General features: G+C 39.7%; 1 protein-coding gene across 2 annotated transcripts; it reads right to left on the minus strand.

The window, feature by feature from the left end:
• Positions 1-1,181: 1,181 nt before the first annotated feature.
• Positions 1,182-25,586, minus strand: LOC134804326 (dual specificity mitogen-activated protein kinase kinase 7-like). Of its 2 annotated transcripts, XM_063777335.1 has the most exons (18): positions 25,294-25,586; positions 24,102-24,184; positions 22,387-22,530; positions 21,015-21,105; positions 20,049-20,185; positions 19,638-19,817; positions 19,016-19,162; positions 18,235-18,311; positions 17,326-17,464; positions 16,906-17,033; positions 16,217-16,318; positions 15,872-15,953; positions 15,192-15,292; positions 12,713-12,795; positions 11,786-11,876; positions 11,220-11,326; positions 3,331-3,433; positions 1,184-2,271 (listed from the first exon to the last, which is right to left on the minus strand). In XM_063777335.1, the coding sequence occupies exons 1-18, from the start codon at positions 25,439-25,441 to the stop codon at positions 2,193-2,195; spliced, it is 2,022 nt and encodes a 673-aa protein (XP_063633405.1). In that variant the 5' UTR covers positions 25,442-25,586; the 3' UTR covers positions 1,184-2,192. The 2 variants fall into 2 exon arrangements, with proteins under 2 accessions (XP_063633404.1, XP_063633405.1); XM_063777334.1 differs by lacking the exons at positions 24,102-24,184; positions 25,294-25,586 and having other exon boundaries at positions 1,182-2,271; positions 11,795-11,876; positions 22,253-22,409.
• Positions 25,587-25,872: the final 286 nt, after the last annotated feature.

The raw sequence follows: 25,872 nt of genomic DNA on the forward strand, positions 1-25,872 counted from the left end.
GTCGACCGCTATACGGACCTATTTTAATATTAGATTTGGGTTTTTTTATGTTATTGCTAATGCGTCTATAAATATTCCATATATTTTTCGTTCCTTCCATTTTGTTACCGTCATACAGAGTCTGTGAAAAATGGTAACATAATGGAAATAAAAATCTTGGGATACGTTTTTCCTCCTATTAGGATAGAACGAGATCGAACTTTCATGGCCCTCGGATTACTTGTAATATTATCAATCGCAATATTCTAATAAGTCTTAACTTGACATAGTTTGTACTAAGTCTAAAATTATACAACTTTTTAGCCTAACTTGTAAATCACTTGATATAAATAAATAAAACTGCCGTGAGACTCAAATATATTAAAACAATTTTAAACGGGTTCCTCACGTATTACTAAGTCGAATAAGCACTCGCCATGTCTCGATCCGTTTTTGAGGATCGTCGACTGGAGCGCCGACTACACCGTCTCTACTGATTAAGTACCGCCGAAACTATTAATTTATGACCCATTTCGTACCTTGTCACAGTGACAATCAATGTGAAAGTCGCTAGAGACACACCTCGGACACGGGACACTGGCGATCAAATGTATGAAACAAACGCGTTCCTACGCACACAGTCTAAGCTCGTGTAGGTGAACGCGTACCTTGCTTTTGTGAGTGAGATAAGACGTGCTAGGGTTCCCGCCATTTTGTTGTCAAGTTCGATGACCTCAATGACTCAAAACTCATTGCGCGAATTAGGAAGAAATAAGAATCGTATTACGCTGTAAGGTGGGTATCTAAGCTCGATTTATACAATAGTTTGCTATTTTGAATCAGTACAAACGAAGTAACAAAATTTTTGTAAGGAAATTCAGGCCACCAAAATATTACGTAAGTTGAAAACATGATTTTTGTTCATATAGATATTCTGTTGTTTTCAGTGTGATCTGATAGGTTTTGTAAATATTTGTTTAATATTTGAATATTTGACGTGGCCTCCGCTCTGCGCACCGCGTCGTCGCGTCCTTGCCAGCCGGTAACTGTGAGGTAACCGAGAGCGGGTGGGCGGCACTTTCAACGGGAGGCAGGGAGTGTCCATACTGTACTCTTTATTATACTGTGCTAGAGACCTCATACTATTGTCACTGTGACAAGGTACAAAATGGGTCATAACTCATAAATTACACTTATACACTCCAATACTTTCGACTGTAACGCGCCGCAAAGAGTGCACGTTTAAAATAATTTTAATACAATTGATATAACTTGGAAGTCAACGCACAGCGTTAAGCGTACTGACATTTGTGTCTAGGTATAATTAACATGATTTAATTTGTATAGACCTGTTAATACATGGGCCGTGTATAGTTTGATTTGATTCCTACTTTAACAATAAATATTTCATGAAGAGTAAACCAAAGCCGTAATCAAACTATACAATGCCGAGCTGTAAAAGTATGTAACGGCCTACTTTGACTCGTGTAGCTTATAGAAGTCTTGACATAGTATTCATTAAGTCGTAAAGTTCATGCGGGTAGATTACTTTTTTCATTCGTCATGTCTTGGTTGCTATCGGCACAGATTTAAAAAAATGACAGGAAATATTTAAAATATATTCTAAGTCTCGAAAAAGCATTTTATGTCATGTCAAGTCCCTTTTTGCTTTGATTGTTTCCTTGTTAATACATTTAATATAAATTTTATTTAATTGCTCTAAGAGTGACGAGCCTTGCCGACAATAACCCAGAAATGCCGAATCACAATTTGTAAGTAAATAGACCTGAACCAGACCTGAACCGTTAAATGTGACGTACAAAGTTTTACTTAATTTAGTTGAGACTTAATTTGACATAATGAGTTTGACATTCACATAACCATAACAAGCTTGCATATTGGCTCAATTTGACATAAGCTTGACTATCAATTACACAATAACAAAATAATCATGTCATCACCAATAACAAGCCCGTCTGTTATTTTAAGTAGAGTTTTGTTTTGAAACGCGGGGTTGCCTGCCTCAACTTTTTATAATCTCAAGTCGAGTATGATTATAACAAGCTGTAATGTCAAACGATAATAGCCTGTAATCTCATGACGTAAGGTTACCTTCAAGCGTAACTGTGACTTGTTTGTGGGTGGCTCTACCTCTACGGTGTGCAGTACGCGACGCGGTGGAGCCACTTGTCGACGTACCACGTGTCGCGGCGCTAGTCCGCGGGGCGCGGGGGCGGCGCCCGAGGGGGGAGGGGGGACGCGGGCACGCTCCAACTCTCCGCTGGCGCCCATCTGGATTAGTATCGGTTTGTAACGTCATCATAGGTGCATGCTGAGCTGTTTTTGTCATTGAAACCAACACTGATATATACTTGCCGCAAATCAAATTGACGACACAGGACATATCACTAACTCTATCACTCTTGCCATGATTGGGTAAGCGTGAGCGAGAAGTTTTACGACCACGGTCGTCATTTTGGTTAGCGGATAGTATAGTAAGGTAACTAGAAAACTATGCATTTCGATTTAGATTCTAAATTTTTCCGTCTCGGAGAATTAAAAATAACGAGACCATTAGAGGGTAAATAAAGATAGTCTTAAGTCACCTGTTTAATTTTCGCCGCTGTTTCATCTCGAATCTGCATATGAACGTGCTACGGTAATTGTGACGAGGTCATGGTAATTATAATAACGGGTACCAGTAACCCCAAAATGGTTTTGGAGATGGTCTTATTTCCAAAACTTTTATCTCACTTGTAACTAGCGCCTTGTTACGATCAGGTGAGACTCCGCCATCAGCTAAGACTCTTCTGTATGATGGTTTTCTGGTGCTTGGTATTCGAAAAGTAATGAACAAACTAGACTCAACTGTTTCCGCCTGCAACGTTATGCCACTTGACGTAACCGCTCAGCCTCCTCTTGAGGAGGAGAGCGAGTGAAGCCGCCTGTATAAACTAACTAGTATCAGCTCACCTGTTGGAGTGCGGGTGCGGCTCCCGCCTGCCTGCAACATGATGCCACTTGACGTAACCGCTCAGCCTCCTCTTGAGGAGGCGAGCGAGTGGAGCCGCCTGTATAAACTAGCTAGTATGAGCTCACCTGTTGGAGTGCGGGTGCGGCTCCCGCCTGCCTGCAACGTGATGCCACTTGACGTAACCGCTCAGCCTCCTCTTGAGGAGGAGAGCAAGTGAAGCCGCCTGTATAAACTAGCCAGTATCAGCTCACCTGTTGGAGTGCGGGTGCGGCTCCCGCCTGCCTGCAACGTGATGCCACTTGACGTAACCGCTCAGCCTCCTCTTGAGGAGGCGAGCGAGTGGAGCCGCCTGTATAAACTAGCTAGTATCAGCTCACCTGTTGGAGTGCGGGTGCGGCTCCCGCCTGCCTGCAACGTGATGCCACTTGACGTAACCGCTCAGCCTCCTCTTGAGGAGCCCAGCGAGCGAGTGAAGCCAGCCTGCGACGCGACATACGGTCACGCCCCGTACCGCAGCGCGAGCTCTTTGGTAATTTTTCTTTCAATTTTGTAGTTACATACTTATTTAATTTAAAAGTCATAAGTATTGAACAGGATTTGAGAATTATGACAAGGTTGAGGAGTTAAAGGTGACTGTTAGCAAGTAAGATAACGTCAGCAAATATGATGAGAAATTGTTATAACGCAGTCAGAAAAAATATAAGGCGGTGGTAATTATGACGAAAAAACTATAGATTAGTCATCATGATAGATTCTGAGTAATTATGATAAAGTGGGTTACTAAAGTTATAAGTGAGTACTGGGGAGTATGTTATTTTTTTGGTTAAGCTTCGTGAACGGCCTTTTTCAAAGAAAAAATATTTGAGATCCGATTCCATGCGTCGATGGAAAATGAAAAGGTGGTAGTTATTACATAAGTGGGACACGAATATGGTGAAACTGACTTGTCATAATTATAATACTAGTATTACTAGGTACAGGAATGGATTAAGGAACTGTAGGAGAAATCACAATAATCGAAGTATTTTTTGTACCAAAGAGCTGCGCATACTGCCATGTGCCCGGTTGTTAGCGATGACAATGATGATGGACATGAAACCTACACCACGCTAGAAGCAGGCCTGATTGTGAGCTCACATATAGAAAGCAACCTTAATGCTTGTGCAATATGGTCTTATTCGGAATGGCGGTAGTTTTATACAAAATCGAACTACGTTAAGCGTCATTTTTGTCATAAAAGCCGGACAAAAATGACTTATTGAAATATATTCAGTGAATCCACAATCAACTTAAGTACAGCTAAAGTACCACTAGCCCGCAAGCAAAACAACAGAAGATTGCAGATATAAGGAATATATATTATCTTCGTTCATTGTCCGACACTCGTACAGTCACCTGCAATAATATGTTACTCTTCGAAGGCCGCAAAAATATATGACACGCTCTTATGGCTCTACAAATAAGATTGTGTCAGATATTTTTGCGGCCTTCGTTGTGTAACATATTATTGCTGGTGACTGTACTACGTTTATGCAAAATACGGCCAATCTTACATAGTATCTTACATAGTAAGTTGCTTAGCGGGCGATATTTTCAAAATTACCTCGACACGCTCTTATTCTCTTAACAATAAAGTCGCGTCAATATCATTTTGAACACCTGGCCCGCTTAGCAATTTCTGCTGCTGACTGTATCTAATTATGCTTTGGTTTCATTGCACCTAAATATCATAAATCATAATGGCATTGTCTTTATTTCTCATGTCAACACATCTTAATCTCAAACAACCTAAATGTCAGTTTGTTTACTTCAAAAATAGCCGAATGTCATAATGACTTATTTATATCGTCTACGTCCTAAAATATGTAAAATTGTAAATTAATGTTAAAAAGTATGTTTTATTAAATGCCGATGGGACTTCTTTTTTTAATATACTAAAGTTTGACTACGTTCTAAGTGCAATTTTATAACCTTTGTCGTATTAACAATTATTTTTTATCAGTTAGCAGGAGCAGGAACTAAACACCGTAATATAGTATAATATAAATAAAAAGCACTCAATAACTTTACGTAATTTGACATTTAGGTATTATTACACCGTGTAGAATGTGGTATTTTGCGAATCAAAATTAGGCATTCTGGGATTCAGGCATTTTGACACTACTCTGTTGTGAAGTCTAGGACTTTGGTAATGTATAAAACGACATTTAGGTGCAATTAAGTATACCAAAGCCTAGTAATTATGAACACTTTCCATAGAGTCGTTTCTAAGGTGTTGTGGCAATTAGGTTGCAAACAAAGAAAATGTCAAACTTAATTCCTTCTGCAGTCTTCGATTCCAGCCCGTACTAGCAAGGTGTTAAGGTGTATTTTAGTGTGGCAAGGCGGGTGAAGAGCAACAGATGGGCAGGCGATGTGGGGCGCGTGAGAGCAAAGCGAGGGACGCTTGGGCCAACATTCATGAATGTCTGTCCAAACGTCCGACAGAAATACAGTATACACAGGGTTTTATACAGTCAAATACAGGCAATGTTTAATGATTGCAATGCGATTTATCTATGCTATTCTTGAGCACAAGATCACATATTTAATTTACGGTGTGTATAATTAAAACTTGACCAGAGTTGGCATTTGACATTTGCGTTAGCGACTGCGTGAACTCGATCGCATTCTCTCTCTATCGCATCAATACATCAGTGCGAGCGAGATGGACTGCGATCGAGTTTACGCAGTCGCTAACGTAAACGTCAATTCTCAACTCGTGGTACCTATTGCTATAGGCGTCATGTGACAAGTTTAGTCAAAAGGAGAGGAGTGTGTGCTGACACATTCTTATTGAATTTAGAAGATTTGTTTTCGACTTATCCGAGTCGTCCGTTATCAAAAATATTTGCATTGCAAGCACTACCCATTTAAAAATGATAACACACTAGCTTATATTAGTGAGAGCTAAACACATTTTGATCCAGAGAACGCGATCCTGTATACCGAGGGCCTACCGCGAAAAATGAATATCGAAATTTCATTATCCACCTCTCTATCATTAACGAAATCACTATTTTAGTTTTCGCTGTATAGGTAGATTAATAAACTTCCAACAATATCTTTTCATCTGCCTCTCAGTCAGACTCTTAAGTTACCACTTTATAAGCAAAATTAATAAGTAATTAAAACTAAATCAGTATACAAGAACGCGTTGTCTAGAATAATTTTGTACATGTTTAAATTCTACGCTGGCAAACATGTCATTGTACTGCAATACGGTGTATTTTCGGCATGTGGCTAGCAACAAGTAGGTAATATGAGTAGATGAGCAGTTCTTGAAGCGCTAAAGTCGCTTCCACTTTCCTATGTAAAATTATCCATTATCAGAAAATATGTCTGTGGTTATGGTCTACAATGTATAAAAATGGTGGCGGTAATTAGCAAACAAGGAGGTTATATGGGTGAGGGAATGTTTTACACTAAAAAAATTAGGTAAAAACTGTAAAAAATAAAAAACATTTCTAAGCACGTTTCGAGCTTGTTACCTATTTTTAATTCATAGTTACATAATAATTTTACAATAAACAAAGTTATAAATAAATACAAGAAATCATTCCCGCACCCAAAACCGCAATGTATGGTAATTAGACAGCCATTTAAAAGACATGAATGCGTAGTGGAAAGTGAAAGCAGTTGATACGCTATAAGAACGTGTTTACATGTATGTTGTACATATAATCGGTCCAGGCTCGAGAATTATAGTCGTATTGCGATTAGAAATTGCCAAGCATTGTGTACTAAAATACTACTAAAATCAAAATAGCATAATTGATATTGAAGATTATTAAAGAATTTTTATTAAAATATTATTATTTTGAAGTTATAATTATAAATAAGGGTGGGCTCGAAATATGACAACTCAATGTGGTGAGAGCTATGGACAAAATATGCAATACATCACATTTTTGGTCTCCTTTATAAGTTATCTAATCGCAATTTAACGATCTACGGAAACTACCCTCACACTACCCGTTGTGAGGTGGAGATGGCTCACACCGTATAATACATGTAGGACAGTGATCTGAATGACATGGGTGATATCGTCAACTGACTGTGTGTATGCACATTTAATTCAATTATTTACATTTAAACTTAACTATATTAAAATTATTGCTCGACATGTGATGCTAAATAACGAGTAGTTTCGACGGGAACACTTTTGCTTTGAGAGTTTGTTATTAAAATGGCTAATTTGTTTATCACGCGAGTTGCTTAACTTCAAACTCGGGTAAATCCATCTGTCAGATTATGTGATTTTGGTATTAATTTACCCGAATTTGAAGTTAAGCGATACACGTAACCAATTACCTATAGTACTTATCTTTTTTTCTTAATAAAGAAGCAGTCTGATAGGCGAAAGTTAAATTAGATATCTCGTTTGATTTCAAAATTGTAATTACATAAAAAACGTAAACATACAAACGAAACATATACTTATTTAACGAGAGACATTAAACTTCCATGTGTGTGTGGTAAAAATCGTGGGTCAAACCTCGGTTGTGTATAGAACAAAAAAGATAGATCTCGAAAAAAGGTAAATACAAATTCAGTAAGTATCCTTATCATACACAGAAAAACATGTTTTTGTTCAAATAGTGAGTGATCGAAATGTTAGATGTGTTCTGTTTCTTAAAGATCGCGTAGACGTCAACAAAAAACAATAAGTACAAGTATAATTTTATTATAGTGTGTAAATGTGCACACATACAGTCACTTCACACCACACGTATACACACAAATATCGGGCTTTCGAAGGTTGAACACAGTAACGAATATCACAAAGACGATTGATTCTAATTATAGAATTATCATAGTAAACTCCAATCGCCTTTGTGACAATCAAGAACCATATACGCGGCAACACTTGTTTATACTGTACTAACACTGAACGTTGGGAGACCTTGCGTATATTTGGACGATTGTTCAGTCTAGTTCACAAAAATGTTTATAAGCCAACGTTCCATAAATATATTTGCATGCCTGCAATGCGGCTGTACACACTCGTTGAGAGCCTCTCGCCAAGAGTCTTGACAAAATACCGACCCAATCGGAGAAGGGCGAGACGAGACTAGAAGGGAGCAGTATGCACAGTCAAGTGTAAAAATATGTGCACTCATCATACTCAAAAATAGGTTCCACAGCTCTTATGTAAGCGAAATAAGAACTGTAGGACATATTTTTACACACTCGTTCTCGGCCTCTATCGGTGTGAAAAGCCGGCATAGGAAACTAATAGTAAGGTCCTGTAAATATATTTTTGGAATGTTGGCTTGTTAATATGTTTGTGAACTTGACTGAGAAACAACGATAAAAATACTTGAGTAACTCGAAGGATATTCAGTTATATGCAAGTATCGACTCGTCTGCTCGCCGCTACAATGACAGTATCGGCCGCTACACATTTGTTTTATAAATATAATAATATTGAGTCGCTCGTCACAATTTTCCTTGGCAAACTCACATTTTTCAGCGACTGACCTATACTTTATTCGTAAATTCCAGTAGTGTAAATTTCATTCTATAGCGTGACGTGACGTTCGCGTTAGCGTTAAGTGTCAGTTTGTATGGGATTATGAGGTTCCAAAACGTCCCGCTTGGCGCGCTGTTTAAAATCCCATACAAAAATAGACATAACGCAAACGCACTTCACGCTATCGAATGAAATTTACATTAGGGGTTCTGATAACCTGTACCCTGTACCCGTACCATGAGTCACTGACAGTGTCAAAACTGTCATATACGCTCACGTCTACGTAATTTACTTTCTATACATCTTGCTCGCACTAATATGCGAGTACGAGCGAGATGCATAGAAAGTAAGTTACGTTCTCCACAGCGTTTATGTCAGTGCCAAACTAGTGGTAGCCACACTGTGTGCAAAACGATGTTATTTTAACGTCATCGGCACTAAAAGTTCGAGCCCTGCAGATAACATTAGACTCTAAAAGATCACAGAATCAGAGGGCCTACCGCGAAGCACGGTCGACGTGTTGCCTCACTGTCGCACTTGTAAATTCGTACGTGAGTGTGACAGGGAGGCAACACGACTAACGTGGTTCGCGGTAGGCCCTCTGAGATTCTATAACCTTTTCTGTAAAGTTAATTCTTTGGTTGTTTAAAAAAACTGCTTTAGCGTAATAGTCTGGCTAACGAAAGTCAAACTACTGTTTCTAAAAAAAAACGAAATTTTGTGTTTATGTAATTAATGGACGACCCCTTGTTTATTGGCTATAGTAAGAATTTTTTTCTCGGTAAATTTTAAATGAAAACCAACTATTCATCTTACTTTTTTCAATTGATAAGTACGGTTGTAGCCGCCGCTGAACGTGTTGAGTTTCCATAAAATAAATGTAGTCGGTTCAACTTTCGTCAACCACACTCTAATTTGGCTCGCAGCTATCCTACTCTAGCCCATCAAGTTAGACAGCGATAGCACTAGTGTCGCCGGGTCGTTCAACATTCTACAGCTTTAATGTAAATGACAGCAGTGAGAAGCGCAGCAGTATTAGAACGTACTGGGAGGCTGGCTACCTCGGGTAGGAATACAGAGTTATAATATAATGCAAGTCATAGTCATGTCAAGAGGAAAAGCGGCTTTTCTTAGGACCTCGTTTAAAAGGGGCACTTCACAAAAAACTCCGGTACGTGACGCGATAGGGAAGTTTCCTCTTTTTTTTAATAGCCTGTTATAGTGTCACACTGCTGGGCAAAGGCCTCTCCCCTTGATTTCCACGACTTAAAATTTTCTACAAGTTTTCTCTACCAGATAATTATTACGAAAACATAGATAGCAGTTATTTTTGAACACAATTACTATTTAATAAATCGGATAGAAATATAAAAAGTAGATGAGTTGACCGTGACGTCACTATACTCGTGTTCATATAAATTCCATATTAGCAAATCGTTTTGACAGTTCTAAAAAAATAAGCTGATTAGACTACGAGTAGTAGGAAAGTAGCCTATTCTATTAATACTTCTGATAAAGGTAAGAGGCCGACATTTGGCATGATAACGTTTCAATAACTTAGCTTTAAATGCAACGGTATACAATACAGATTTCTGCGGGTTATTGCAGGTAGCTACCATACGCGTCACGTCCCGACAAAGTAGCCCTTTTTGTGGAATGTCCTAATTTCCCATATACTAAGATATTTGTGGCAATTGTCACAATTTGGCAAGCTAATCTGACAAAATTGGTACCAATGGAAGATAGTTTAAAGTTGTTCTTAAAAAGTAAATACTACTACTTAAAAAATAAAACGGATATTACAGCACGCTTTTCTTCGATTGAAGTATCTTATCTTCTAGGCGCCCACAATACCAAATTTGCCAAGGCAAAAGCGATTATGATTTGTCAAATTGAAGATTTAAAATAAAATGGAATGGAAGGGATTTTTAAAGGCCTTTGGGCGGCTAGAAGTTATAACTCTCTATTCTCTACATTTTATATAATATAAAACAAAACAAATTTATTCATCAACATTGAGTATATAATATATAGTTTATAACAATTGTATTGATCAGATTCTAAAAGGCAAAGTAACTAATCGCAAATAACATTTAAATTAATATGAATTTTCAACAAAAAAACTATCGGTACTAGTACTTTAGACTTTTAGAACTGACCATATTTGCAGCATTATAAGACTAGGTCAATTTAATTATAAATTATAATTAAAGACAATTTTTATATTCTATTAAATTATCATTAAACTGAAATAGAACAAATGTCAAAGTTAAAAACTAGAAGCTCAATGGAGGTACTCAAATTTTTAATTAACTGCAACCTTGATTACGATTTTTAATAAAGACAGACCTTACATTGTCAAAGAAACATTTTTCTTATAGTGTCCTGTATTAAGCATTGTAGTTTTCAACCACATTGTTTTAAGTAATGATTACTGATTGTATTAGATGCCATTGTTGCGCTTACCAAATCTGATATGTGCGCGATTTTAATCAAATTAATTAATATCTCATGTTTCGTTATCGTTGCTATGTAACTATTTGTCAATCGCAAATCGAGCACATATTACCTTTACCGACACTCGAACCTTTCCGCCAAAAAACCCGCTCCCATACAATCGAAATTACGCCCTCATTTTCAGCTAGTACGCGAGCGAGCGTGCATTCCGTGGTCGATGCGTTCACTTTATACATCTAATACACTCAATTAATTATTTTCATCTAACGACGACACGTAGTCGTGACTCGGTACCTTGGTCGTCGTGGCGGTGCCGCGGCGCGTGCGGCGCGGGCAGGTCCGTGCGGAACCCGTTCCGGGGCTCGGCGCGGGTAAGGCTTTGGCTGCGCCCTTCAGATAACCTGGGCAAAAACAAGGTTTCTCAATGGCGCCATACTTATAGACATACTTTTAATTCAAGATCTGGTATACCTACTCTGACAAGATATTATTGGGCCTTCGCCATGTTGCGGATTTTCAGTGATACTAATTTATTTTACTGGCAAGGAGACTGTTTGACAACAGAGGTTGAAAGTCATAGAACGTCACAGATTTAGACCTCGAAGGAGATGACGGCACGATCTTGACGTCTTTCGGAAAGATTGGCGTAATATTGCCATAGAACGAGACGCGTGGAAGAAAGAGAGGCAGGCCTTTGCCCAGCAGTGGGACACAACAGGCTAACAAAAAAAACTCTTTCCCGCAATCAGTGAACAATTACGCGGTACATGCATTTAGAACATACTAAGCAAGCGTTAAAAGTAAATTCCTCTTTAACTCGACTGTTTACAATGAAAGTTGTATCGATCATTCTGTCTCACCTCGCGTACCTATTGTTGAGCAGGAGCGGCGACGGCGGGTGTGGGTGCAACCGGTCGTGAAGCGACGGCGGCTCCAAGTCCACTCCGTTTGCTGGAACACACGCCAACATCATTATTAAATAGTTACAAACTCATCTTTCTAGAACATCACGGGGGCATTCCAGAAAAGTGTCGCGTACGTGGCTATTTTTTAACACTTATGATAAACTTCATACTTCAACATTTATACAGCAAATAGGCCACAAGCCCGGCACATTTACACGTCAACATGGAATTTACATACAAGCAAAAAAAAAAAAAACACAACGAAAGTTATAAAATACTAACTGCAAATATTACAATTATTTAGAAATGTATAAAGTCTCTAAATGTCGAATTACAAAAAATACTATAATAATAATATTCAAAAGAAAACACACCATACAAAAAAAATAATTTAGAGGTGTACTTGTCTCTAAATATCAGAACTAAAAGATTATATAGTTAATCAAATTATCCTTAGAGATGTATAGGGTGTCCAAGAGTCAAAATCTTGTATAATTAAAACATTCATCAAGAGAAAAAAACATACGAGAACCGAATGAGGTGCCTCAATGACATGTAAATGTGTCAATTTACACAGTAGAATGTGTGTGTAATTCGTACACAGCTTGCGTTAGTTACACTTCCACACTTGCTTTATGAAATATAGTCCGCCTACGCTAAGTTTACGCAGATTTGGCAGCGACAGTGTTAAAGGGCCACTTTAGACATCATCTTTCATAGAAATTCGACGTTTATAGTGACACTCCCACATTCAGTTGCTTGCCAAGTCTTTTAATTAGCTTAAGTCGGACTTGATGTTAGTGACGGCCAAAACTGCAGTATATATGGTGGTCCCCTCACCTCCTCTAAGGAGTACCGTAACGGAATAATAGTTATGGTTACCCTCGTGTCCGAGCATGGGGTGCGGGCGGCCCGTGCGCGGCGGGGGCTCCGGCGACCGCCCCGTGCTGTGCTCCCGGCTTAGGCTGGAACAGATGGACGGTTTTTAGACCCCAAGAACGTCTGCACGGTGCGGGGGTTAGATTAGAAGCACAGAAAGTGATAACGATTCAATTTGGCTTTATCTAGTTTTGATATTATGCGAATTAAGAGAAGAGAATAAAAGAGTTATTTGTTTTACAAGGGGGCGAAGTTGTTGTTTAGCCCCTCGTCCTAATATTGACACTAGAGCAAGCGAAAGATGCCAAAATTAAGCCACGAGCGTAGCGAGTGGTTCGGGGTTCGAAATATGGAATGTTGAGCGTTTATTCACTAGTACCAAAGTAGATCAAAAGTAGAATATACACGTAACACCTTAAGCCATATAGATTCTTCTCTTCATAGAAAAATGCACTTTATATTTATTCATGTATTGTACGCATAAATTCATAGCAAAGCGAAATGATCCGAAATAAAATTAACACATCTATGTGTCTCAAATAAATACCTTGCTTATACAGTGATAAAATCGCACAGCTCTTTGGAAGTAAAATAACTCACTTAAATGTACAATGTTGCACAGAATTATAAATACACATACATTGGCGCAGGCATTAGTTTTTACGAAAGCAATTGCCATCTGACCTTCCAAACCAGATAGAAAACTAGGCCTTATTGGTATTAGTTAGGTTTCCTCACAATGTTTTTCTTGGCCAAAAAGCGACTGCTAAATATCAAATTATATATCGTACATACATAAGTTCCGAAAAACACTTGGGTTCGAGTCGGGGATTGAACCCGAGATCTCTTTATTGAAAGTCGCACGCTCTTACCATTTACATAAAATATTACTAAGAATATTGATCTTCCAATCGTTGCCCCGGCTTTTTTCCACAGCTCATGAGAGCCTAGGGCCCGCTTGGCAACTATAAGTATTAAAACTAGCGAACCGCCCCGGTTTCGCACGGGTTACACAAAACCTTAACAAATTATACACCGAAACCTTCCTCAAGAATCTCTGTTGAGTGAAAACCGCATGAAAATCAGTTCTGTAGTTTTTAAATTTATCGAGAACATACAGACATACCTACAGACAGACAGACGCGACCGAGGTTTGTTTTATAAGGTGTAGTGATAAAAATCGCTTTTGCAAGGGATCAGGATAATAATTGCAAAAAATGATCAGGGAACAGAGCTTTGCATTATATCTAATAAGTTACTGTCAAAAAAAATTGTGACACACTTTATATTGCTGGCTGTACTTCTTCGCATTTGCGTGTCTATCTAATTCTCGAGACCTTTTTAATGAGCCTTTACTCGATGTGTTTATGTTTTTTCATACATAAATTCCTTTGATTACCTTCCAACTGCATTCATCAGATCAGGTCCGTGTTACCATATTATTGAATTATCATCGAAATTACGGAAATACTTCAAATTTCAACTGAACCAGATACTATAGGAAGTGATCCAAATTTGAGTTACAAGATTTGAAGTACACATTTATACAAATATACGCAGTAAAGCTAAATAAAAGTGTGTAAAAATGTTATAAATTTATAATTATTAAAGAAGTTTCATACTTTGCGTCAAATCATAGAAAAACTATTTTTCTCCAAGATGAAACCAACATATTTCAATATCGTGCATATAAAATATAAGGTTCGCTTGCGAAATACTAAAGTAGTAACTATCTTTAAAAGTCGCCAAGCTAAATCAAAATGGGCAAATTAAAAAGAAAGCGTAAACTTTGGTAACCATTCCCTGTACTAAAATGCGAATTACAATTAGGGCTAATACACCTCGCTGCCCTTCCCTGGGCCTCAATCTATTTCCATATCTACCAAATTTAATATAAATCGGTTCAGCGCAGGTAACAGACACACAAACAGACATAGTTACTTTAGATTGTCACTGGGTAGCTGCGAACTGCGACATTATCATTCACCTAAATCCATAACCTTCTTAAACTTTGTATTTGTATCTCTGTCAAATGAAAATGAAATCAAAAATACTCAAGATTCCTTCTGACAAACAAACCGCTGATTGGACCTTAAGAATCTCGCTTCGCTCAGTCAATAAACAATTCGCATTAGCAATAGATATACTTAATGAATGAAATATAAGTTGGAATTGCAATGCAATACTAAAGTGTCGAAATGTCACCATATACATATTTATTTAAACTTTATTGCACAAAACAAAAATGCGAGCTGAATGCCATGAGATATTCTCTACCAGTCAACCTTAGGGCAAAGCAGAGAATGAAGCCAACGTCCAAAAAATATATTTACCTGCCTCTAAGACACTGACGATAAGGTTGCCTTTACAGATTTTGTGAACTCGACCGTACCCTAGCCTGGACGAATCGATCGTAAAGTACATAGTACAGAATTCGAGACCAAACGTTTGCGTAGGCTTGTCAAACGTTCGAGCTACGTACCTCCGGTGGCGGGGCGTGGCGTGCAGGTCGACCCGCGACCGCCGCTGCTGGCTCTGGTGGTAGAACCTCTGTAGAACTATAGGACTAGTGTTGCCCGAGCTCTGTAATGTTGAATGTAATAAAATACATTTGTAACACGTTCACAGTCCCCATACAAAATGTTTCGATTTCCCCGTACGTCCAGGCAAATTACTTTCATCACACGTCCATGCTATAGTGACCCATAAGTGGAGCACGGACGTGTGGAGATAATTCATCGTGATCCATATATGGGGCACTGGACTGTGAACGTGTTAAAGCATAAAAATCTACTCGGAAAATTTGTGTCATTTCATTACTATAAGAGCCCTTTCCCACGGCATTACCCCGATTTTTGTAGGATCCAGTTTAGTAGTGTACGTGTTTACTCGTATAATAACGTTCACACGAGCGTCTAGTGTGTAGGATCCTGTATAAAATCGATCCGTTCGAATTTTGTTGTTCGGTTTTACCTACATGTATAGGTTAGGTACTACATGTGGGGCGGAAAGGTGCTCTACCGCATAAAACAAGATCCTAACGAGTGTGTATGAACAAAACGAATGATTTTTGCAGGATTCAGTAAAAACCCGCTCCCGCCGAACTGGACCTCCGTGGGAAGGGCCCTTATCACTGAACGTGCCATATTTTGTTAAACTTACCGCGGGCGAGGGCCGCCACCGGTTGTCCGCGGAGACCCGCCGCGCCGGCGGCGGGGGCGGCGATGCGCATGCCTCTAGCGTCCTGCGAAACAACAATTATTATTTCGAAATCAAACGAGGCGTGTCCTGTTTAAAGGCATATGAAACTACTATACAATAGTTACGTTCGCCTATTTAGAAGTAGGATGGAAAGAAAATGAATAACAATGACAAACAATAATAGAGCTTTACTCGTATCTGCTACTCCTACTGAAAGTTCTGGAAGACTATCACATTAGGTTTTATATAATTATTTTTATGTAATGCGGCACTTATGTTGTTCGTCAGATATTGAGGCATAGTTACCTGCGCCGAGGATATGGCGAGTGGTTCGCGAAGTCCGTCTCGAGGCTCGCGGGCTGAGAGGAGCTGCCTCCGGCGTGCGGGCCTGCCGACGCCCACCACGCCCTGCACATAACGTTATGATTAATTGATTAGGTATACATAGAACCTTATCGAGCAAAACGAGGGATTGACATAATGAAATATCGACGTAAATGTTATCGATAAGCAAAGCAAATCAAAATTACTAAATTACTATATAAAATTATCCGAACAATTCCTCGGAACACTTCCCGTTATACGTGCGATAGAAAATGCAGAGCGAGGCACATCTCTACGCAGCGCCTAGAAGTCAAGCCGATCTGAAATACGCTTGCAGCCGACAATTCGAGTCGCTCTCCGTTGGTTGCGGTCCAAGAGAGAATCTGGTACTGACCCCAGTACCAGCCCCTGCCCACAGTCATCACCATTGGCCACATCAACTGTTGTAGATGTTTGTTGCGGCGCTTGTGAGTTTGGTGAGGTGAGGAGTTTATGGGGTCCCGCGTCGCCGTTAATGGCTATAAAGTCCTATAGCAGCGCGGCATTTTTTGCCACATCGATCGCACACAAAACGCGAGTCTACAGGAGGTGGTAGAGCACGACGAAGACTTTCCCGCTTAAGATTCTCCAGCCAGAGAACAGTGTTCCATGCCATGTGTGGGCGAACGTACCTGGCGGGCGTGGGTGTGAGCTCCACGTTCCACTGGCTGGTCACCATGTTCCTGACGGGTTGGGGCGTCACGGGCGCTTCGAACTCCCGAGCACTCGTCACTGTGTGCGTCGCTGTTGTTGTCACGGTCTGCAAACATGTCATGGTATTTAAAAACCGGCCAAGTGCGAATCGGACTCGCGGACGATATTTATTTTGTTTTTAGTATTTGTTGTTATAGCAGCAACAGAAATACATCATCTGTGAAAATTTTCTATTGTCACGGTTCATGAGATACAGCCTGGTGACAGACAGACGGCCAGATGGACAGTGGAGTCTTAGTAATAGGGTCCCGTTTTTACCCTTTGGGTACGGAACCCCAAAAATGAAAATTGATCAATGGTCACTACGGTTAGGTTGTCTGGATTCACTATAGACTCACCTTGGCCGGAGTGGGGTGTCCCCCCGTGATATTGGCGTACCAGTCCGCCACGGACACGTTACTTCTCGCCGATTTCACTACAAACGGGTGTTCCAATAGTTTAGCGTACTTCGGCCGTTGTCTGTAGTTCTTCGTTAGACTGTACAGAGGAAACAGACCATGTATTTATAGTGTAGTATATTTATGTATTTTATGTAGTATATTGTAGTATACACGGTGTAACATGAGGAAACCGAATAATTTTAACAGCGTATTCCTGATCATATTTAGAGACAAAAATGTCCTATAAACTTTTTTGAAATTCGCCTACTTTCAGAGCTATAATATTAATTTAAAAAAAAAATACAAGTTTTTATTGTTACAAAGTGTAAAAGGCCTTTTTGATGGTGATGTTGCTGCTATGGGACGTAGTCTAAATATCCTTATTGATAGATGTCAAAAAGTGACAAGTAACACTTTGGAAAAAGTAGTTTTTACGAAAAAAAAATGTAAAAATCAATTTTAAGTGACAAGTTTACCAATAACATTTATTTTTTATGTCCAAATACATTCAAAAAATTGAAATACCAACACAAAAAAAAATTTTTTTTTTTGGCGAAATTGACCTAAACTCATATTACATTTTTTCCTTCTTTTGACCTCAGAAATGCGTGGTTAAAATTATTCGGTTTCCTCGTGTTACACCGTGTATATTAAAGTATATTTGTAGTGGAACATAAGTGTTGTCTGTTTTCGATGAAAACTTTTAATTTTGTTAGCAAAGACTGTAAAATTTTAACAGCATGTATTTCTTATTCGGAGAATGGTTATATTTCGCGAATATTAGGACTTCTTATAGGGCTGTAGCAGGCGTCAGTTGAAATCTTTGCGGTCAAAGGGTTTAAAACAGACGCATTACTTCACACATACCATTGTGATACGAAAGACTTGAATTCTGGTGAAAAGTTGCTGTCTTCCGGCAGTTGCGGCGGGTCGTCCGATATCACCTAGTATGAACAATCAAAATATTACGGTTTAAAAAATACCAAAATTCAGATATACAGAATTTTCAAGGGCACTCCTTGGCTTGGAGACATAATACGCGTAATAATTAAAAATAAGTCCGAAAAATTACACACGCCTATACCTGAAAAAATTATAAAACATTGCCTTCATTCTCTACATGCATGTGATGTAAATTCAAGGTGTTATTTTTTTTGCGTTTTCGGGGTTGGCCCCATAGTAAAAGTTGTTCATTATGACCCACATATTGATATTAACCCCCTCAAGGTATGTTCAGACAACAAACTCACTCAGTATGTTTACAATTTGAAATTATTATTGGGATGACCCAACGACTTTAGCCTCTTCGCCGCCATTCAGTACATTTCGTGCCCCACACGGCACGACTTGATATGTTATACGGGTTGTCTACGTGCAATTTTTGACATGGCGTTGATGACACTTTATTGCTTCATTAACGTGGGCGAAAAGGTTACCCATCTGTTCTAAGATCTTGAACATAAGTGCCGTTTTCAACCAAAAGCATTGTCGGTTGTCGATAAAGTTGATTCCAAATTAAAGCTACTAGTATATGGAAACAGCGCCTTATTCACAACCAACAATAAGTACCCTTTTGGTTGAAAATGGCACATATTTACAAATTAAAGTTAACTGTATTCAGCCTTTTCAGAGACAATGTTTGTCTTACCTTGGTGAGCACTTCGAAGTCGTTCTGGCAGTTCATGTAAGGGAAGACGCCGGTGGCCAGCTCGACCAGCGATATGCCGAGCGACCACACGTCGGCGCGGATGTCGTAGTCGGGCCGTTGAGGGTCCGGCGGGTCGATTCGTTCAGGCTGCAAATATAATAGATCATTAAGCTTAGAATTCATTTAAAAATAAAAGTACCACATTATCGACAACCGGCAATGTGATACCTTTTGGTTGAAAACGTCACAAATACACTTGGCCTTGGAGTCGACCAGTCGCCCGCTGATAACGCAGTCGCAAAGCTTCACGTTCCCGCGTTCGTCCAGTATGTTCCTCGTTAATATCAACCTAAAGATCCCTAAGTCGAACTGTATCCGCAAGGGCCCCCGAAAACAATAAGATAAGATAATAATAAATAATATTAACCTTACTACACCGTTATACAGTCTACTAAACTTACTACCATATACGCCGCGCAGCCGGCGCTCCTAGTCTTGGCCTTGGAGTCGACCAGTCGCCCGCTGATACCGAAGTCGCATAGCTTCACGTTCCCGCGTTCGTCCAGTATGTTGGTCGTTAATATCAACCTTACTACACCGTCATACAGTCTACTAAACTTACTGCCATATACGCCGCGCAGCCGGCGCTCCTAGTCTTGGCCTTGGAGTCGACCAGTCGCCCGCTTATACCGAAGTCGCAAAGCTTCACGTTCCCGCGTTCGTCCAGCAGTATGTTGCTCGGTTTGACGTCACGATGGATGACGCCGTGCGTGTCTTTCAGGTACGATAGTGCGTTCACCGTCTGAAAGTAAATAAATAAGTTTACATCATGACATTTAGCGAGCGGCGAATGAAATGAACGCATTCATGAACGCATTCAAGTAAAAATTTTAGTAAATATGAGGTTCAATCATTCCTTTAAATAGATATACATAGTCGCGCCCTTCTTAGTCTTACTCTAAGGACCTTATTACAACGTCATACGGTCTACAATCTCTAACGGAGACGGAAAACCTCAAAAACGACTACTTACCGCGACGGTGACCTTGCCGAGTATCGCCTCGGGGATGGGCGCGCCCAGTCGCTTGAGCAACTTGTCGAAACAGGACGCCATCAGTTCCATGCAGATCCACACGTCGGCGTCGGTCACGAAACAGCCGAGACAACGCACTGGGAACAACAAGTCACTTTAGTACAGGTCGATTCACAAGAGCTGGCACGAATGGAATGAATGAGTGAATGAAAATATCTATTTGTCTATCACATTAACCAAAAATATGGTGGCTCTGACTGTATACCGATACAGGTGTCATTCATACAATGAAAGTTTCATTCATTCCATTCATGCCAGATTTCGTGAATCAATCTGTATCTTAATAATAATCGTTATGATTAAGTCAGGGGGTCGTCACTACTGAGCATAGACCTCTCTTCGTGCACGCCACTTTTTTATTTTATTAAGAAACAAACTATTTCCTTAATTAATATAGGTGCTAAATATAACAACAAACATTGTTTTTAAATTCGTTTGCTACAAAACATTTGAGTTGAGTAATGATGAATTGATGAACAATTTCGATCATAAGCTAATCTCATCCAAAAATGACCCGCGTATTTCGGCAAAGCAGAAGCGTTTTAGCGACCACTGGACGCATTTCAATATTGATAATTTGATATGAATAGACTGACTTCGATTGTCATTTTTGAACAATGTCTAAGCGTCGTAGGTGTACGTGTTCCTTTGTGTTTGCTAAAGAGGCTAATAAAACCTAAAAACACTCAAATATACGAAAAAAACATGTTTTATACATGAACAGCATCAGTTAACTGGTATTCATTCAGAGTCCGTCTAAGCTAACTTTGCACCGATTTGAACGGAACAAAGTGAGTGAGTGTCATTATAAACGTAATATTTTCATATAAATTTGACATTAACGATGACATTGCCAAACCTTGTCATTGCAAAACACATATGTTAGCTTGTTCCGACTCCACTTACCTATGTATTGGCAGTCGTGTGAGCCCAATACTACGTCAAGATCCATCAGAATACGTTTCGTCTCCTCAGAGTTGCCCGACCTCCGCATTTGCTGTCAACAAACGAAGCTAATTAGTCAAATAACTATAACTTATTACCAGACATCGTAAATGTTATAGCATTTTCGGTATGGTTAACGGAATTGGTATAAATTATTTCAACCCTAATTATTAATTAGCGTTAATTACGTTAATATTAACCTTAATTTACCATTTAAGTTGGAATTATCTATAGCTATACCAATTCCGTTAACACCACTCCGCTGCACCAAAAATGCTATAAAATTTATGTCTGCTTATTACTTTGCAGGCCAGTTGCGTCAATCCTTCAGTCAATCGTTTCTTTTCTCGTTCGACCACTAAACCCTGACAAGATTTTATTTGGCGCTGAGAATGTCGCTACAAACAGCTTTCATATGGCAATATTGTGCGACATGCGCGTTCGTCATGTATAGACAAATAAAAACTTAAAAAGTCAGTATCGGTCATGACAACGTAAAGAGTATAGTAAGTATATGATGACAACGACATATAACTGATATAACGATACATCCATACATCGGTGACATTCAATGACTTTCAACAACTTTTGTCAAAGAGTCTCTTGCCAGTAAAATAGACTAGTACTAATGATACTAAATATTATATTGTACGGCGAGGGAACCAAGCAAAGAAAACACTTTGATTACAAGTATAAGAACTTGTGTTAATAGTTAGGTATTTGAAGGAGTATGAGGTACGCGTTTGACTGGAAGTGTTGTCCGTCAGGTTACCTGACTAATAGTGACTAATACTTACCTTGACGGCGATGACGGCGCCCTAGGGCTTGTGCATCATCTTGACCACGTGCTCGCAGGTGCCGCTGCCGAGCTCGCCGAGGTGTATGAGGTCCACGTGACCGGTACTGTCCGTCAGTTTACCTGACTACATGCCTTGACGGCGATGACGGCGCCCGAGGGCTTGTGCAGCATCTTGACCACGTGCTCGCAGGTGCCGCTGCCGAGCTCGCCGAGGTGTATGAGGTCCACGTGACCGGTACTGTCCGTCAGTTTACCTGACTACATGCCTTGACGGCGATCACGGCGCCCGAGGGCTTGTGCAGCATCTTGACCACGTGCCCGCAGGTGCCGCTGCCGAGCTCGCCGAAGTGTATGAGGTCCCCGTGACCGGTACTGTCCGTCAGGATACCTGACTACATACCTTGACGGCGATGACGGCGCCCGAGGGCTTGTGCATCATCTTGACCACGTGCCCGCAGGTGCCGCTGCCGAGCTCGCCGAGGTGGATGAGGTCCCCGTGACCGGTACTGTCCGTCAGGATACCTGACTACATACCTTGACGGCGATGACGGCGCCCGAGGGCTTGTGCATCATCTTGACCACGTGCCCGCAGGTGCCGCTGCCGAGCTCGCCGAGGTGGATGAGGTCGTCCACGTTCGAGCGGAACTGCACGTTGTTCACGGTCAGGTTGCCGCTCACCTGATCACATAATAATTTCGTTTAGCACTACTGCAGGGGTTTCCCCAAAAAGGTCTACTTTGTTGGGGACATGTGGCGTAGGAATGGCAAAAGGTTAATAACCAGCAGTAATTTGTATTACATAACATTGAATTTAAAGCTAAGTTATCATGCCAAAAATCTGCTTCATAGCTTTATAAGGAGCGTCACCTTCCGTACACTATTCTGGAATGACCCTGCACTGCAGCTTAGCAAGAGTACTCGTATTTTGTTTCATATCATAACCATATGGAGAATGCTAATACATCATTTTATGTTAGCAACTATTTAAACGACTGCCTCAAATTACCAATCAACCTGATAAATATAAATGAAAGGTCAATTTAGATGGAGACTATTTTGAGACGCCTAAATTAAGGCGCCTAAAAAAGGCACCGTATAAACTCTTTCGGTGCCATTTTTTCGCGGCATGCCAGCGCTGGAACGGAATAGAACACGAGTTTTGGCGCCAGTGACCCCCGCCCGCGTCTCTCGCTGCCCCCGCGCCTATTTTTCGGACTCGTGTAAACACGTCGCTGCCAGTCGTTAGCACGCCTCTTGCTTTTGCTTTGCTTTTTCAACTTCAGAGCTCCTGAATTCATTTTAAATGATGGAGATTCTGAGATAGACTACAGACAGATCTCCTGATATCCTGAGATCCTGGATAGGAGATCCTGAGAGTTATCTCCTGATAACTCAGGGGATCTAGGAGATGCGCAAAAACTAGAACCGTCGGCTGTGGCGGCGTGCTAATGACTGGTACTGAAAAGGCACCGTGTAAACGACTAGTGTCGGTTTGCTGGTCACTGGCGGCGAGATTTAGACGGCTGAAAATAGTCATTGTCTAAACAGTCTGAAGATGTGCTTTAGGTAGACACTGGCGCAGTAATTTAGGCGTCTCAAAAAAGTCTCCATCTAAATCGACCATAATGCTTACGCGCGGAAATTATTATTTGAAAAAAAAAACACACAATTAGAGAAATTACTGTATGGGTGAAATTTAAAAAAAAAATGTAGTTGAGCGTTTTCCAAAAAAAAATACCTACTGAAAACCTGATTCATACAAATCTGGCTTTTCTTGGGCTCATTCTACTCAGAATCGTCAGCATTGTCCATCATACCATTAAAAAAGATGTCCCAAAATGTCCGTTCCATTACGTCACGTTTTAGTGTGAAATTGTTTTTCACTTGTATGTGCGTGACGTAGTGGAGACTAAAGTTTCCATACAAATACTTGGGACATTTTTTAGCATCAGGATTAATTGAATATGCTGGTGAGTCTGATTTGGAAGAACCTAAAAAGATCAGGATCTGTCAGAATCAGGTTTAGAATCTTTTTTTGGAAAATGCCCAGGTACATACTGTAATTGGTCCTATTTAATGAAGTGTTAACAGCTGGAGGAGGCCTTTACCCAGAAGGGGTCTACAGTAGAAAAATAAAATAAAACTTAAAATATATGTATCAAATCCATATAATTTTCTGTAGAATAATGAAAACTCTAATAAATAAAGTAAATAAATGAAGTGTTATCTGCCTAAGTGCGTAAACATACCTTGTGGACCTCCCTCATCCTGTTCTCCGTCTCCGCCGCATGTGGCGACCGTGGCGGGAACGCGGGTATATCCTTGCCGAATACTGTAACAAACAAGTACAGAAACTTATACAAATTACTGCACAGCCTACACAGCCACCCCATTATGAAGAGTAGAGCATGAAGTCACCACACATTGGTGCAAATTTACTTGTAAAATGCTACATTCCAAGCAGCACAACTGAGTTCTATTATATATAGCATTTTATACCATAGCAACCCAGGTACACCCCAAAGCAAAATTTTGTAATATATTTAATTTACATGAGTAAAGGTCGTAATTGTGAGCGCAACTGAAATAAGTGGTTGCGCACCCATACTAAATTTGTATGGGAGCGCTTATGTGTGGTGACCTCGACTGCCTTATGTGCTCCGTCTAGTAGTTGATGTGGTCTGTGGTTGTGTGGTCACATTTATTGCTGACTGTACATCTTCTCATTTGCATGTCTGTCAAGTACTTCTCTAGACTTTTCTAATGACCATAAACTTGATGTTTGTGTTTTTCCATCGACTGCATCATCAGATCAGCTCCATGTTTGGAGATTATTGCATTATCAGCAGAATTAAGGAGGTACTCCAAACATCAGCTGAATCAGATACCAGGAACTGGTTCATATTATATTAAGTTGCAAGATTTGAAGCAAACAGAAATACAAGTACAAATAAATATATAACTATATATAAATATATAACTATATTAGTTTATAAACGTCTATGGTATTTTATAACATTGTAATGAGACTGCACCTTAGAACATATTTTTATGTATGGTATATATATTTCAAAAAATCAGGTCTTAACCTCCCATTGCATTAAAACAGTGTACGTAATTAGTTAGCAAACAATTATTAAACCAGAGACATACCTCTAGGCTTATTACAGTACCCCATTTGTGTCCTAGTAGCACTGACCTAAACTAAATGCTCATTGGCTAAATAATTGATTTTCAATTACGATTTCTATCTTAGTTTTTATTTTTAACACAACAACAGCGTCTTATGGATACGTTAATCAAATTTAGAGCACACTGAATGAAATATTTACGTAAAAAAACACACGACCATGACTCCATCGACAATTGGATAGAGCCATTGGCTGGCATGGGTTTCCACGAGTAGAAATCGAGGTGCGGTGAATAATGGGTAGTACTTACAGGGTTTGTTAGGCCTCCGTCCGCTGCCAGGTCTACTAGACCCAAGTGCACCTTGACTATGAAAAGAACCTTCTTTTCGCATACGCAACTCGTTCTGGAAGCGCTCCTCTAAACCTTTCAGTTTACCATCTATTGTGTGGTTCGACATTATAAATAACACGTTTGCCCTACGATTACACACATTTAAGTACTAATTACATTGATTGTTTGATACACAAATTCACAATCAAAAAAGATCTGCAGTCCAAGGATATCCTTATTTCCTTCCATGAGACCACAGACTATAGACGCAGTGCCACAGATTGCGTACACTATATAGTATGACATGACAGGTTATACAAGTTTGCAATACATTGCGTGCTTAAAATATTTTGTCCTTTATAAAGTACAAAAATGTCCTGGTTTACAGGCAACCAAAAACTTTAAAAATGGAGTATATACTGTATATGTATACGTTTATGTTCCTGAAAAGATTCACTTCCTATACGACCTAAAGACATTATTTATTCAGAATGATTGATATCATAATTTCTCGCACACTTTAAGAAAGAGAGCTCGCAATCATGCTCTCACTTTATT

Source organism: Cydia splendana, chromosome Z (assembly GCF_910591565.1).
Source record: "Cydia splendana chromosome Z, ilCydSple1.2, whole genome shotgun sequence".
Lineage (NCBI taxonomy): Eukaryota > Metazoa > Arthropoda > Insecta > Lepidoptera > Tortricidae > Cydia > Cydia splendana.